Genomic DNA, 16,743 nt, shown 5'->3' with positions numbered 1-16,743 from the left:
ACGGTTTTTGCAATCACCTATATATATGTTCTTCGTTTCAATAAAAATTTAGTTGAGAGTTAGCGCTCGTCCTGTCTGCTCCTTTCTGTGTCTGTGTTTCACTTCGCGCTAGAAGCCAAAATCATGTTACCGTACCAACTCGCCCAACTGTCTATCCTTTTGCATATTTGTTTGCAAGTACCAGCCAGACTTTACGCTTTTACCATTACTGCCTCTAGGTTGACCTTCTTACTGTTGACCAATTTTGCCCTTTCTCTGTTCGGATTGAGGTGAATCCTGGCCCTCACTAACCTATGATCACTGCACTTTACCCTATCTATCACTTCTACATCCTGCACTATGCGGGGATCAACAGAAAGTATGAAATCGAGTTCATTTCTTGTTTCACCTTTAGGGTTTTTCCGGGTCCACTTTCTGTTGCTACGCTTACTGAAGAAGGTGTTCATTATTCGAAGCTTAATCGTTCCTGCGAATTCCACCAGCACATCTCCTCTAACGTTCCTAGAATCGACGCCTACTGCTTTTCCCCCACTTTCGCATTGAAGTCGCCTATTACTACAGTATACAAAGTTTCCACTTTTTTTATCGCTAATTCAACATCTCCATAAAACTCATCTACTTCATCATCCTCGTGACTGGATGTTGGAGCATAAGCTTGTTTTACCTTTAATGTATACCGCCTATTATGTTTGATTACGACTGCAGCTACCCTCTCATTAATGCTGTAGAATTCGTCAATGTCGGCCACTATGTCCTTATGGATTATGAATTCTACCCTGTATTGCTGCTTATCTGGGAGACTTCTATAGCAGAGGACATGGCCGTTATTCCGCATTGTGTAAGCCTCACCAGTTCTTCTAATCTCACTAAGGGCGATGATATCCAAACAATGTCTGATAGTTCCTCAAAGAGTCCCGCTAAGCTTGTCTCACTCGACAGAGTTCGGCTGTTAAAGGTTGACAGGGTAAGTTTACATTGGCGGCCTGTGCGGACCCAGAGATCCTTAGCACCCTCTGCTGCTTACAGGTCTGACCGCCGCCTTGGTCAGTTGGTCAGGTGGTCCGCAGCTGATGGGGACTGAGGGCCATGGGTTTATTGTAGGAATCATTAGGCAGGTAGTGGCCAAATACTGCACCAGGGAGGCCAATCCCTGTTTTTGTGAGGGAGTGTGCTTGTTGAAGCTTAGTGGGTCTTCCTAATCTGGTTGTACCTGGATTAGTATAGCACCACTTGCTCTCGGCATCTTTTTCCGGTGTCAGGCGTCACTGCAAGCCTGCAGATGTGCTGCACTGGATGAGGTGATATTCAAGCTCACCATCGTCAGATTAAAAAAAGAACTTATGAAAGGATTCGGACTTTAGATTATGGCAGCCTAGCATTCAACATAGCTCAGTCAGATAATCCCTTAGGCTGTGAGGCTACCTTATTGCCGACAAGTACAGCCCAAGGGGCCATACGTACCTGAAAACTTCTTTGACTTATCGGCGATAGATGAGTAACTCAATATAGAACGATTTCTAAACGCTTCTGACTTTGTAGTTCCGGAATCTGACGTGCACACGCGGCCGTGAACTCGTCTAGGCAAACCATAGAGGTGTAACGATCACCTTTGACAGTTGCGAATACATCCTCGTGATCTACAGGAGTACACACGGAAACCCCCGAAAACGAATATAGGTGCAAATGTAGAAGTAAATGAACGTACGCTACAACCCTTTTTTTTTACTTGATGAATATCTGTATACGAAATTTGCTACTGTTTTCGTTACGCTATTATTTTTCGTATTGTTTGTGTAATACTGGAAACCTTCAATACAAAAGTCAGGAAAAAGCAGGCTGGTGAACAAGCAAGTGGCAACTACGGCGTCGATTCTGGGAACGCTAGAGGAGAGATGCTGGAAGAATTTGCAGAAAGGAATAAGCTTCGAATAATGAATACCTTTTTCAGGAAGAGTAGCAACAGAAAGTGGACCTGGAAGAGCCCTAATGGTGAAACAAGAAATGGAATTGACTTCGTACTTTCTGCCAATCCCAGCATAGTGCTGAATGTAGAAGTGATAGGTGGGGTAAAGTGTAGTGATCATAGCTTAGTGAGGGCTAGGATTTGCCTCAATTTAAGAGAGAAAGAGTAAAATTGGTCAAGAAGAAACAGCTCAACCTAGAAACAATAAGCGTCAAAGCAGAGAAATACAGGCTGGTTCATGCAAACAAATATGCAGCCTTAGAACAGGTAGATGATGATGACATAGAGGTAATGAATGAAGCCATAACTAGGCTGGCTTCAGAGGCAGCAATCTAAGTGGGAGGCAAGGCCTCAAGGGAACCAGTAGGCAAGCTTCTCCCAAGTACCTAAGGGCCTAATAAAGAAATGACGATGAACGAAAGTGTCCAACTCAAGAGATAAAATAGAATTCGTGGAACTGTAAAAACAGATCAAGGCGAAAATATGTGATGTTCGAAACTATACCGCGAGAAAGACTGAGGAAGCTGTTAAAAATGGACGCGGCCTGAAATCAGTGAGAAGGAAACTTGGCATACGACAAACCAAGATGTATTCACAGGAAGATAAGCAGGTTAATAGCGTCAGCAAGCTCGAAGGTATAGTAAAAGCATTGGAAGGATTCTGTAGTGAGCTGCACAGAGATGTCAGGATACCTAAATTAGAAACAGAAATGAACTGGACACAGAAACTCCTCCTATAACTAGCGATCAGGTCAGAAGCACATTGCAAGAAGCGAAACAAGGAAGAGCGTCAGGAGAAGATGAAATAACATTAAATTTAATCAAAGATGGAGGAGACATAATGCTTGCAAAACTAGCGGCTCTTTAGAAGAAGTGTCTATCGACTGAGAGGGTCCTAGAAAACTGGAAGAATGCAAAAATTATACTGATACACAAAAAGCGAGACGTTAAATAATTGAAAAATTATAGGCCCCTTAGCTTACTCCCCATATTATATAAAATATTCAAAAAAATAATCTTCAATAGAATAAAGGGAACACTGTACTTTAGTCAACCAAGGAAACAGGCTGGCTTCAGGAAAGGATACCTTACAATGGATCACATCCATGCCATTAATCAGGTAATCGAGAAATCCGCAGAGTACAATAAGCGTCTCTATATGGCTTTCATAGATTACGAAAATACATTTGATTCACTAGAGATACCAGCAGTTATAGAGGCATTGCGTAATCAAGGAGGACAGCCCGCTTAGGCAAATACCTTGAAAAGTATCTACGGACATTCCAGAGCTACCTTAATTCTACTCAAGAAAAGTAGGAAGAGACCTATAAAGAAAGGGGTCAGGTAAGGAAACCCAATCTCTCCAATACTATTCACTGCGTGCTTGGTAGAAGTATTCAAGCTATTAAATTGGGAATGCTTAGGAGTGAAGATCGACGACGAATATCTCAGGAACCTGCGGTTTGCCGGTAACATTGTTGTATTCCGGAACACTGCAGACGAGTTACAACAGAGTTAGGACCTTAAAAGAGATAGTGTAAGAGTGCGGTTGACGAATAAAACGGGGGGGGGGGGGGTAGAAGGCAAAGATAATCACGAATAGCCGGGTAAGGTAACAAGAGTTCAGGATCGCCAGTCAGCCTCTAGAGTCCGTAAAGGAGCACGTTCACCTAGGTTAACTAATCACAGGAAATCCTGATCATGAGAAGGAAATTCACAGAAGAACAAAAGTGAGTTGGATCATGTAAGGCTGACATTGCCAGCTCCTGACTAGACGCTTACCATTATAACTGAAAAGGAAGTTGTGGAATCAGTGCATTTTACCAGTGCTGACATATGGGGCAGAGACTTGGAGATTGATAAACAAGCTTCGGACCATTTTAAGGACCGGGCAAAGAGCGATGGAACGAAGAATGTTTGGCATAACGTTAAGAGACAGAAAGACAACGGTTTGGAGCAGAGAGCAAACTGATGTAGCCAATATTCTGATGAACATTAAGAGAAACAATATGGATCTGGGAAGGTGATCTGATGCGCAGGTTAGATAACGGTTAGACCATAAGGGTTACAGAATGGGTAACAAGAGAAGGGAAACGGTGTCGAAGACGGCAGAAGATGAGGTGGAGTGACGAAATTAGGAAATTCGCGGATGCTGGTTGGAATCGGTTGGCGCAGGGCAGAAGTAATTGGAGATCGCAGGGAGAGGCCTTCCTCCTGCAGTGGACATAAAGTAAGCTTATGATGACGATGATCTTTATCCGCTTCACAACGTCAAGCAGATTCCTCTTCACTTGCATGCTGCTGGTCAAGTTTCACTCTGCGCGCACTTTTATTGTCCCATCGAAACGTCTCATTAGAGAGTTTTAGAATAGGGGCCCCAAACGTTTTGGGGCCCCAAAGAAATAGCGTCGAAGCCACTGCGCATGCGTGAGACGCAAACTGCGTTTGGGTTTTGCGTTGGGAACGCTATTTCACCGATTTAGCGGGAGCTCAAATAGCGTTCCCAAAAGCTTTGCGTCAACAAACATGGCGGCACCCATCGAAGCGACGGCTCTAACCTAGCACCAAACTGGGTTCGATTCGCGGTAACGCGTGAAGTTCGCAAGCTAGGAGAAGTGACTGCGGTTATCGCTTCCTCTCAACTAGCGTGTGTTATGAAGATTGACTCATTAGACGCCGCTGATTTTGAATTCGATTGTGGATTTTATGGCTCGTAGGCCTTACACGGCTAAGCTTGGCTGATGAAGGCTAGTAAAGTTGGTTTGCTCAAAACTAAGCGCAAATAATTGTTTGCTGCTTACAGAATAACCTCTAAATTGTAATTAAATGCGAATACACGAAAGCCAAAATTATATTTCCTATCATAAAATCGTAAATTTGATTTCATTATTTCTAATAGCTTTTCTTAGACGCCGTAGTGGCGCTGTCAGCGCAAGACGCTATCCGCAAACGTAAAACCCTATTCTAAAGCTCTTCACTCCTGCGTGCCCCAACGCTAACACCCGCAAAGCTCTTTGGGGCCCCAAAATATTGGGGCCCCTATTCTAAAACTCTCTATTATCAATGAAAGCCCTATCGTGCAGGAACCGTACCTTTACCGCTCTTTCCCTTTCAATTTCATGCTCGCCCATAGGTCCCTGGGTTTTTGTAACGTTGCTTGTGAGTAATCACTAGATAAAGAAATATTCGTTCCCTTCAGCTTCTTGCAATTCATAAGTACGGCCATCTTTCCATTATAGTAAAAAAAATATTATTGCAACTGCTCATGTTTTGTTCCTGTTTTTCTTGCCGCGTCTGTGGATTCTTTCTACACAGGCAATCTTCACATCGAGTCGCTGTGTCGGCGTTGTCAGTCCTCCAGATGAATAATTCTTTGTTGCTGCTAAATCGTTAATTTCATCTACTGCGCCTTTTTTGACGTTCCTTTCTACTTTCCTGCACGTTCTTTAGAGCAGCTCCTTGATTTCTAACTTGAGAGTACCTAGTTCATCAGGAAACGTGGATTGGTGTGCCATAATTTGGCTCGCATTTTTTATAAGCTCTTTTTAGCGTCTGAATAATTGTTTAAGCATTTCTGTGACTGGGCTTTCAAGGCATCTATTTTTGAAGTGAGGATATTTGGTGATCATTCTATTTATCAGTGAGTAATTTTGTAAACAATATGCGCGAAAGCCTGGACACTTAGGAGGGTATTAAACAAAGCAGGGCCTAAAAATGTGTCCGCTGTCATATTTTGTCGCCTTGTTCCTACCTAATGATTAGGGATGTAGGCATGGAAAGATAGAACGGGTTGTGTTATGAAAGGAATTCATCTTTGACGTTTATTTGTTACCATGAGGATATTTAGCTATCGTTAATTTTATCACTGAGTAAGTTCATGGAAACTTGCCCGGCACCATGGACACTTCGAAGGGTAGTGGCAGTGCTTGGAAGTGCGTTGCCTTCCAACTCAACGGTGTCTACCGTGGGCGGTTTTCCCGGTAGGGGACAACTGTCATATCTAAGTGCTTAAGTGCAGTTTCCTCGCGTGAGACATAGTGAAACAGTAGTCTTTTGTCATTTTTGTTGCCTAGTATGTTTATGGCGTACCTTCTCTTCTTTGTGCAATTGCCTAGTATTTCGACTCCTTGTGATATAGCCGGACTTGTGGGAATAATTTCTCTTGACAGGCGATAACTTCCACCGCCTAGTGGCGCCGCGAAGGCCCACCTTTCTGAATGCGTGCAATGCCACCAGACATCCAACGATGCACTCGCGGCACTGATCATGGCATGCCTGGTAGCCTCCGGGGTTGCATTTACGCTGGGTAGCACCACAGCGCTCGCGTGCTTGCTATCGGTATCATTGCCTCGCCTTTCGAGCCAAACTAATGATGGACTGGACAAATATGAACTGGTATTTGCGATTGTGCAGCGAAGCTGTCACTGGTTCCTACCGTACACGTTTCCCTTTCGTGTTCTGACCAATTACTTCAGACAAGGGATGAACCAATTTATGAACTCTATCCTGGCTGCCCACACGAAAGACATATTCGTATTGAGGCCCCACTGAACAGAGCATATATGAATTGATCTCTTCTCAGGTAATTCTGCTTCCAAACGTGCCTGTAGAATTGGTCTCTTTGAATGTAACCCCTTCCCCTGCGATTTACACAGACAAACGGCATCAAGTTGGTGGAGTCACCGAATACACACCGAAAAAAAAAAAGAAGTGGCTGGTCCCGGAAGGGAACAAAATGTTCAGATTAGGCGCCTATATAGTAGCAAAGTACAGCATTGGGAGAATTAATGAGTTGGACTAGCCACGCTAATGATAGCCGTGGGAGAGCAACTCACCGGCCATGCCGGTTTTGAGGAAGAAGCTTCCCGAGTGGCGGCCCTTGAGGAAGCGGTAGTGGGGCAGCACGTGGTGTTCCTCGTCGTCCGGCTCGTCCTTGCTCGCCTCAGCCCATGGGTACTGCTCGTTGATGACACACTCGGTAGTAAACGAGAAACGGTCGGCCAGGTCCTCGTACTCCTTCAGTTTTTTCTTGATACGCGCTAGGATATGGAGCTTGTAGCGCGTCAGGTCCACGTGCAGCACAACCAGCCACGTGATGCCCACAAGGCACATCACGATGCCGTACACCTAAGTCGAAAGTACAAAAAGTCATCAACCAACAACAGGCCGATTCTCGAGCCGTTTACTTGATTTAATTTATATGAACTTCAATTTATTTATGCGGCACAGCTATATAGGCGATCAATGCGCTTGAATGACCTCATGACCTCTTGAATAAAAATGTTACCCCTCAGTAGCAGTAAAGGCAGAAAGCAAGTAAAAAAAAGTAGTCTATGTCGAACTCAAGACATGTCATTAAGTGTCAACAGACAAAATGGAGCACGTATTAAAGCGTCATGACACAAAAGCTCAAGAATGGTGGCAATCATAAATGCGCTTTGCAGCGAACAGATCGTGTAACTGAATGCTGATGGCGTTCCCAGTCTGCTTCTTGCCTCCGTCCATCGATGGCGTTGTGTGAGGCTATTCTAGTTCACTATATGTCAGGGCGAAATATTTAGCGAGTGGCAGCCGTGCCAAATGTTTATATACTGGTCAATGGTGGCTCACTACAGTGAACTTATCAACGTATGCCACGTTCCGAGCTGTAATGTCAAGTATCTAGTTCCATCCCGAGTTATAAATGTAGCTGTAACACAAGCTCCTTATGGAGAAAGGCGTGAGACCTCGCTAGTTGGTAATCAATTACAATTTGTTCAGCGACACTGCCAACAAAGGACGGAAAGGAACGTTTGAGACAAGCCTTGATTTCCAACTGAACTTTAGTACCGTAAAACACATACATTGGCCTAGCACGCGTGATCACAACCTAGAAGTGCCGATGCATGATGCCGAAACTCAGTGATGTCTCAATGCGTTGAGATGCAGCAACGCAAATTAATACGGCGCGCAACCTACTGCGCATTCCACGTATACAAAAAAAGTTTATTTTCGAACAATGCGACCCAGGAATAGCCGCGGCTTCAATGATCGTCCTGGTGTTATCACTTGCCTGAAACAATACAGAGCAAGCACGCTGATTATAATCTAAAGCAACAAATAACCACTCTCTCCTTTCCGTACTTCGATACTATGTTCCCGTAGTATCACATTCTGCTATACTGCCCTATGCGTACCTCAATCCACAGGAGACAAAAATCTCGCATACCACTACCAATGAGTAGTCATTGTGTTTAAAATAATAAGGTTCATTTGGAAGCTAGCGGATCTCTCCGTTGTTCCTTCCCGCCTTTTGTCTGCAGTTGGGCTGTGCACATTATTTTTGCACACCTAGGCAAGCTCCTTACAGAGCTTCTCACACAGGCTTCTGCTGCATGCATGCTCGTCACTCCTTTTGTGCCACAGAGTAAGCGCGAAACCTAATATGAAAGTGCGGATTTGCACTACTTTTATTCGCCACATATACGGGGTGTTTCAGATAAGTCAGGCCATACTTTAAAGAAATTTACGTGTGAGCTACAAAAAATGCAACCAACTCAGTACCGACCGCTGTCCTCTTGAGCGAATCAAGAGTATTGTTTACTATGAGCTTAGGTAGTTATTTACCAAGAAATGATTTGTCAGATTCTAAAGTATTAATTTAACCCAAAATCTGCAATCTTGATGTTGTACAGTCTATTGAGAAATCTCAAAATGAATTTTTTCCGTGTTGATAGCTATAGTGGTTTCAAATGTCCCGGGCTGTAAAAGAGCGCACGAGTTTCAGAAAAAGTACCACGTCAATACGCGCGGCAACATTAGCGCTCTCAAACGTGCCACGGAATAATGATCGATCCTGTTGGCCGACCGAAGGCACAGACAACTGAGACGGATAGTACACAGCGGTTGTGGCGTCCGCTTTTGTCGAGCTATATTGTCCGTGGAAGTGATGGACATGCGACCGCACGTCAATTCTTGGAGCTTTTCTAGTGTTTTTGCTGCTGACAGGCAGCGTGAAGTGCGAAGAGCTTTTGGCTACTGTTGGCGATGTATCGTCGAGGACCGGCCTGGTCCATCGCCTATCATTTTTTCTTGCGGCCTATTCATGCCTTCGGTCTATGTGCGCGTCGATCCTTTCTTGGTGGAATGTCTGAGGGCATCAGAGAGTTCAGCGGGTTTATGGGCCAGCGGGCGAGTGGAGACGCCTCTGTGTTATTGTGGTTTCAATTTTGTTTGCTTTATGTACTCGCGCTATGTACGTTATTTCGCGCAAGTGTTACGTTGCCTTTTATGTTAGAGTGAATTGCCCTTTTCATTCCTTTCCCGATAACGCTTTGTATTGATTTAGCGTTTTTTTTTTAAACAGTGTTTGGAAGCATGTGATCATTACAAACATTTTTAGCTCACATTTTTCAGCGCTCATATATATGTTTTCTCTTGTCATTTGTTCAATGACGCCCCCCTTACTCAACGCTCCCCTTGGGGCCTGTAAGGTACTTTGAAATAAATAAATAAATAAATAAATAAATAAATAAATAAATAAATAAATAAATGTGCGGTACGCTTGGGTGGCAAGCGCGTTTACGGAGCGGGGCGTTCGCTCGCTGGTATCCTGTGCCCAGCACTGCACGTGCAGTGGACCAGCGTTTCCACGAAACAAACATGGAGACCACCCGCACAAACGGCAGCGTGTCGCCGGTGCCGCCTTCAAACGCGGCGCCGACTCGTGTGCAGGAGAAAGAGCCTCGGACGTGTTTCACCACTGAAGAGGACCTCTGTATCCTGCGAGAGGTTTCAGAAACAAGGCCGTTTGACGGAAAAGTGAAGTAGATGACCGCGATCAGGAACCTGAAGCATTCGCACTGATGTCTTCACAGTAACTCCAACCTTGTTCGACAGGTGGCGCAGCAAAGCGTTCGCCCTAAAGCCCCTTAAGCTTCGTAAAGTAGCACCACGCATTGAAGACTGCCGCCTCCTCCTCGCGCGCTCCGACCGAGGCCGACGCGGCATCGCTATTGGCTTAATGGCATCACGTGGGCCCTTGTGCCGGCTTTGTTTGTTTACAGTCGCGCTTCAGTGCCATTTTCGCTTCAGGAACGCCCATGGAGTGGCGAGGAGCGCATGATGGTGCCGTTGCTGTTCCGTGTTGTTTTGGTTTGCGAACGCCTTGAACTAAGGTTGAAGCAAGTGCGACGACGTTTCCGGGCGTTTTCTGTCACCATAACCTGCTGCGCCTTCGTATTCTAAAATAGGTTTAGCAAAAACACGAAGCTGTTCTGAATACCGCCCGGTAAGCGCTACGGGTTAAGAACAAAGACATGGATTCATCCAATTGGGAGGAAGAACTTCAGACCAACATTATTCACATGACTATACGAAGTAGGTGCGAGTCTCTCATAGTATGGTATGTGCAAGTATAGTATGGGTATGTGTATAGTATACTACGTGGAACATACTTTTTCCCGCAGGCGGCTTTCTTTATCACTAATAAAGATTGGGTCCTTAGTCAACCCCCTTTTTTCTCGTTTATTACATAACGATGGTCTCTAATCCGGCAACATTGATGCCTTCAGGTAGCATGTGTGGGTTTATTGACCGGTTGCCTTCACCCAAAAAGATCACGTTCTCGTGACGCCAGCGGAAGAAAGGATATTCCACATCCACCGCCAAGGTCTGTGAGTGGTGGCACTGGCTAACAGTCCGAGCGGTCTACTAGCAAACATAAATACCAAAGAAAGTGGATGGGGAAACAGCGCCCTGGTAGGTCAATTGGTAGAGCATAGCACGCCAAACGCGAAGGTTGTGGAATCGTTCCCCACCGGCGGCAAGTTATTTTTTCATCCACTTTCATTTCCATTAATTTATCGTTTCTTTATTTCGTTTATTACACACAAGTTATTTCCCCTGTGTTGCCCTTGGTGTCAGTGTTTGTTGCCTTCTTATGATATGACTTTAAAGTGAGTGTAGGTTAAGATGCAGTGGTCGAGCACTCGCAAAGAAAACGTGCGGTCGCCCTCTCGTTCACTGGCTGGTTTAGTCACCGTTTGTTTAGTCGTTTGCTTACTCGCTCCTTAACTATTAGCTCGTTCGACCGCTATGTCTCTGGGACACACGTAATGAGACAACAAATGGTGCCTCAATGTGAACGACTGCATCATTTCACTTACCGCAATTTCGGCCGCGTCATAGCGCGGCAATTCTTTGCGCGCTCATCACTTCACTAAAGCCTTATCTCGCAAATGTTATTTCGGAGCGAGCGCAACCGTCCGCAATGCATGCACCTTAGTGCAACTCGGTTCGCGACAAGTACGTCGCTTCGTGAACGGACGAGGTGCCGCACGATGAATTGTTATTCGTGATGAGTCACTAACCTGAAAAAAAAAACAATGCACTTGTTTGAGCCTGAACGAAGCGTTGTTCCCGCTTCGCGAACGAATAATAAAAAAACAGATTTCATTTTCTATATACACAGAATCCCGCCTCGATGATCGGCCGCGCCTATTTCTGTCGACGTTGAGGCACGAGAAACATGATAGCAACATCGCCCACCTCTGAGCCTTTGCGCGTGCTCAGACGATTGGCAAGCACCCACGTTGGCGGCACTGTAGCTTGTAAGACTATTGAGAACCTTCAGAGCAGCGATCGTTCGTGCCCTCGGTCCGCCTTTGTACGTCATAGTTGATTCGCGCCGCGAATTCACATGGTAAGGACGGCGCGGATTATTTAGGCAACTGAGGGCTTGCTGTAGGTCAGGATAGTAACATTCGATCGTACATGTGCTATTTACAGCCATTCGTAACAAGATTTTGCGGCATGCACTTCACAAAAGTTGCACACCTATTCGAAGCGTACGCGATACACACGGAGTCGTCATGGCACAGCGTTAGCGCTTGTTCGGATGCTTTTTTTAAAAATAGCTAACAATACAGAAAAAAAGCTGCCGTTACTGAGTTTCCAAAACCGTCCATTCAGAAAATATATGCTGTAAACGAAGTTGGCGTAGTAGTTCTGCGGAAACCCGCAAGGCGGAGAGAAGTAATTCATGAAGGGAAAATCAGACATCCACCCATTCGTAGCGATTGCTACAAAGGAAACCCATACGGGTTCCTCGAAAGAAAAGCGTCAGAGTTGAAGAAAAAAGAAATTCGTCCTGGTCCGGGACCAGGACGAGTAAACGAAGTTACTCGGAATTAGAAAGCCAACGTAGAATTAGAAAGCCAACGTGAAAGCTTAAAGTGCGTCGCCTTGCGACGCGCATTTACTCGGCCAAACGTCGTTTGCTACGCTCGAGCAGCGTAGGCGGCGCCAGGGCCGAGGAGGGAGCGTGAAAGACAGGAAAAACGCGACGTGAACGCAGAGGAGGAGAGCGTCGCTACTCTACGAAGTTTAAGGGATTTATTCGGCACCTAAAACCCCTCATGCCCCTAAATGATCTAAAAGGAACATGACCTCCTCTCCCGTCCTCCTATGCCAGCGCTTCTTCTCGCAGCTCCTCCCGGGCGCACTGCCGCGTACAGCTAGCTGAGGCTCCCAACGTTCGCCCCCTTTGGTGCGCAGTGCACTGCGCGTCTGAAGGAATTGGTTGTTGCGTTTAAGACAGGAGAGGTTCATAAAAGAGTTACCCCAATAACTGCCGGTATCCACGTTGCACTACTTTATCGAAGCTCCTTACACTGCGACCACTCAGACTGCGGTGTCAACGGTGGAGGTGGTGTGCTCAATCGAGCTAACGACAAGTGTTTTCTCGAACAGCGCCTTTTTATCAGCCTCATTAGAACTTCAACGCCACCAAGAGATTTTGGAGCAACACACGTTTTCTATGTGGATATTTCATCATCATCAGCCTCGCTACGCCCACTGCAGGGCAAAGGCCTCTCCCATACTTCTCCGATAACCCCAGTGATGTGCTAATTGTGGCCATGTTGTCCCAGCAAACTTATTAATCTCATTCGCCAACCTAACTTTCTGCCGCCTCCTGCTACGCCTTCCTTCTTTGGGAATACATTCCATAACCCTTAATGACCATCGGTTATCGTACATCCTCATTACATCTCCTGCCCATGCCGATGCCCACTTCTTTTTCTTGATTTCAACTAAGATGTCACTAACTCGCGTTTCTTCCCTCGCGCAATCTGCTATTTTCTTATCCCTTAACGTTACACCCATCATTCTTCTTTCCATAGCTCGATGCGTCGTCCTCAATTTAAGTAGAACCCTTTTCGTAGGCCTCCAGGTTTGTGCGCCGTAGGTGAGTACTGGTAAGACACAGCTGTTATACACCTTTTTTTTGATGGATAATGGCAACCTGCTGTTCATGTCCTGAGAATGCCTGCCAAACGCACCCCAGCCAATTCTTATTCTTCTGATTATTAGTCTCACGATCCGCATCCGCGGTCACTACCTGCCCTAAGTATATGTATTCTCTTACCACTTCCAGTGCCTCGCTACCTATCGTAAACTGCTGTTCTATTCTGAGACTGTTAAACATTACTTTAGTTTCTTGCAGATTAATTTTTAGACCCACCCTTCTGCTTTGCATCGGTGAGCATGCATTGCAATTGGTCTCATGAGTTACTAAGCAAGGCAATATCATCAGCGGATCGCAAGTTACTAAGGTATTCTCCATTAACTCTTATCCCCAATTCTTCCCAATGCAGGTCTCTGAATACCTCCTGTAAACACAATGTGAATAGCATTGGAGAAATCGTATCTCCCTGCCTGCCGCCCTTCTTTATTGGGACTCTGTTGCTTTCTTTATGAAGGACTACGGTGGCTGTGGAGCCGCTATAGATATCTTTCAGTATTTTTACATATGGCTCGTCTACGCCCTGATTCCGTCTACACCCTGAACGGAATAATATGCGGATAATGGATACCTTCTTCCGGAAGTGGGATAGCGGAAAGTGGACGTGGAGGAGCCCGAACGGCGATACTAGAAATGAAATAGACTTCATACTCTTCGCTAACCCTGGCATCATACAAGATCTGGACGTGCTCGACAAGTTGCGCTGGAATAACCATTGGATGGTAAGATCTGGAATTAGCCTAGACTTAAGGAGGTAACGGAAGAAACTGGTATATAAGAAGCCGATCAATGAATTAGTGGTAGGAGGGAAAACAGAGGAATTCCGGATCAAGCTACAGAACAGGTATTCAGTTTTAACTGAGGAAGAGCACCTTAGTGTTGAAGCAATGAACGACAATCTTATGGGCATCATTAAGGAGTGTGCGATCGAAGTCGGTGGTTACTTCGTTAGATTTAGACAGGATATCAGTAAGCTATCGCAGGAGACGAAAGATCTGATTAAGAAACGTCAATGTATGAAAGCCTCTAACCCATCCAGCTAGAATGGAATTCGCAGAACTCTCGAAGTTAATCAACAAGCGTAAAGTAGCTGACATAAGGAAGTATAATATGGATAGAATCGAACGTGCTCTCAGGAACGGAGGAGGAAGCCTAAAAGCGGTGAAGAACAAACTAGGAATAGGCAAGAATGAGATGTATGGCTTAAGAGACAAAGCCGGCAATATTATTACTAATATGGATGAGATAGTTCACGTGGATGACGAAGTCTATAGAGATTTATACAGTACCAGTGGCACCCACGACACTGATGGAAGAGAGAATAGTCTAGAGAGGTTTGACATCCCAGAAGTAACGCCGGAAAAAGTAAAGAAAGCCTTGAGAGCTTTATAAAGGGGGAAGACACCTGGGGAGGATCAGGTAACAGCAGATTTGTTAAAGGATGGTGGCCAGATGGTTCTAGAAAAACTGGCTACCCTGTATACGCAATGCCTCATGACCTGGAGCATACCGGAATCTTGGAAGGACGCCAACATAACCTTAATTCATAAGAAAGGGGACGCTAAATACTTGAAAAAATATGGACCGATCCGCTTACTGTCCATTGCCTACAATGTATTTACTAAGGTAATCGCAAATAGAATCAGGAACACCGTAGACTTCTGTCAACCAAAGGACCAGGTAGGATTTCGTAAAGGCCACTCAACAATACACCATATTCATACTATCAATCAGGTGATAAGAGAAATGTGCAGAATATATACAACCCTTATGTATAGCATTGATTGATTACAAGAAAGCGTTTGATTCAGTCGGAACCTCAGCAGACGTGCAGGCATTACAGAATCAGGGTGTATATTTACCTTTCACCTTTTTTTATAACGCAGGCGGGGGGTCTACGCTCTATAAGAACCGATGTTGGGGTACTACTTCCTGAATCTGTCAAAGGCGCGTTAGCTCGTACTCCAAAAAGGCTTGGTAATGCATCGGGTCTTAATTTCTTGTTGCCGTAGTTCCGAAGGATTTGGCTTTTAAATTGGTCTTCGGTGAAGTCATCCTAAGATGAATAAGGTAAGATTTGGTGTGGCACAACTTTTTGTGAAATCATACAAGGCGCGGAAAGGGGGGAGGGGAATGTACGCCGCGACATTTCACAAATAATTTCGAAAGTAAGAACTGTCAATATGTCAGTCCGCCGTGTGCGTGACCATAACAATTTTATCAACGTCGAACGTTGAAAATGTTCTGGGTCATTGAGCAACCCTTCGTTAGAGGTTTCTTTTACCCGATCTATTCGCGTTAAAAATGTTTCAATAAGCTTAGATTTGCACGAAATCTTCTAACCCAATATATTTTCGGCTATGTTTAGCGGAAGTCTGCATTCTGATTTAATATGCGCGCAGATATGGGGTATTCAAGATATAGCTGCAGTTACTATGCTTAGGCACAGTGGTGCCTAGGTGCCTTTGGTGACAACCCCGGAAATACAATTACGTGCACCAATGCGCGCTACATAAAAGCCATACCTGCGCCGCGAGTAGCAAGATGAGCGGGGGCTCAAATGACAACCGTCGCTTTAGTCTAGAGTTCACCAGCAGACTCCAACTAAAAAAAAATGATATGTCTAGCAATACGCGTCACTTCAGAGACAGACCTGCACAACAAGCAGCGTGAACGAAGTGGCCGAATTAACATATGGAGTGCAACTTTCGTGCCTCAGCCCAGCAACGGTTTCAACTATACAGCGAAACTAGTGCGCCAAGCAATATGCGCACTAGTAATAATAAAGCGGCCTCATAATAAAGCCTGCCGAACCATAAGCGTGAACGGCGAGACTCGGACAACATGAAGCACGGCTTTCGTAGCAGGAAATGAACGTTTCCAACTACAACCATGCAGAACGGCATTTAATGCGAAGAAAGGCTGCAGACGCTCGCGCTTCTCACCAAATGTGCCGAAAAAATACGAGTGACTTCTGATGAACGGCCACTTACCCCACGAATGCGCGAGTCCCGCGCATTTTCAAAGTTTGCCCGGTCGATCCTGTGCAGCCAAATATTTCGCCTAGCCTCGTTGCTTCTTCCGGATGGAACGATGAGCGGTTTTTCCCCTTGCCTCCTCCGTTGTTGCACCCATATGCGAAACACAGGCTAGGCATCGCCACAATACGCAAACGGCGCGAGCACCAGCGAAACGCTCTCCGCCAAAACTCCGCCGCCAGAAACGAACGAAAGCGTGACTTTGATACCCGCGGGAATGGCGCGGGCGTCTGCTATGGACCAAAAAAGCGCGCACGTAACCACGCTGCTTCGACCAATAGGAGGGTCGACTTTCCGCCGGCGGGAGCCAAGCTTGGAGGAAGTCGCTACCTGCTGCATCCTCGTGCCGCCGTTCCTGAACCCCCGAGCAACAGACGACAGGGCACGGCGCTCAGCTACCGGACCCCCTGGGCGCGTAAGCCCGCTCAGCTACAACTCTGTAATCGCGTTGTGCGCGAA

The 16,743-nt window shown here is 45.6% G+C and overlaps 2 protein-coding genes across 12 annotated transcripts in view; one reads left to right on the top strand and one right to left on the bottom strand.

Annotated features, from left to right (window-relative positions):
- The window catches only part of LOC135919931 (transient-receptor-potential-like protein), a 397,285-nt gene that overhangs the window by 151,823 nt on the left and 228,719 nt on the right, over positions 1-16,743 (top strand). The gene's annotated exons all lie outside the window — the stretch shown is intronic.
- Positions 1-16,743, bottom strand: part of LOC135919933 (proton channel OtopLc-like) — a 153,234-nt gene that overhangs the window by 28,084 nt on the left and 108,407 nt on the right. For all 4 annotated transcript variants that reach the window (XM_065453952.2, XM_065453951.2, XM_065453954.2 and 1 more), the window contains one exon: positions 6,798-7,089. In XM_065453952.2, coding sequence (XP_065310024.1) covers positions 6,798-7,089 — 292 coding nt within the window. The remainder of the gene's footprint in view (positions 1-6,797; positions 7,090-16,743) is intronic.

Source organism: Dermacentor albipictus, chromosome 3 (genome assembly GCF_038994185.2).
Source record: "Dermacentor albipictus isolate Rhodes 1998 colony chromosome 3, USDA_Dalb.pri_finalv2, whole genome shotgun sequence".
Taxonomy (NCBI): Eukaryota; Metazoa; Arthropoda; class Arachnida; order Ixodida; family Ixodidae; genus Dermacentor; species Dermacentor albipictus.
Note: the sequence above shows the minus strand (reverse complement) of the source record. Positions and strands in the feature narration are given on the sequence as shown.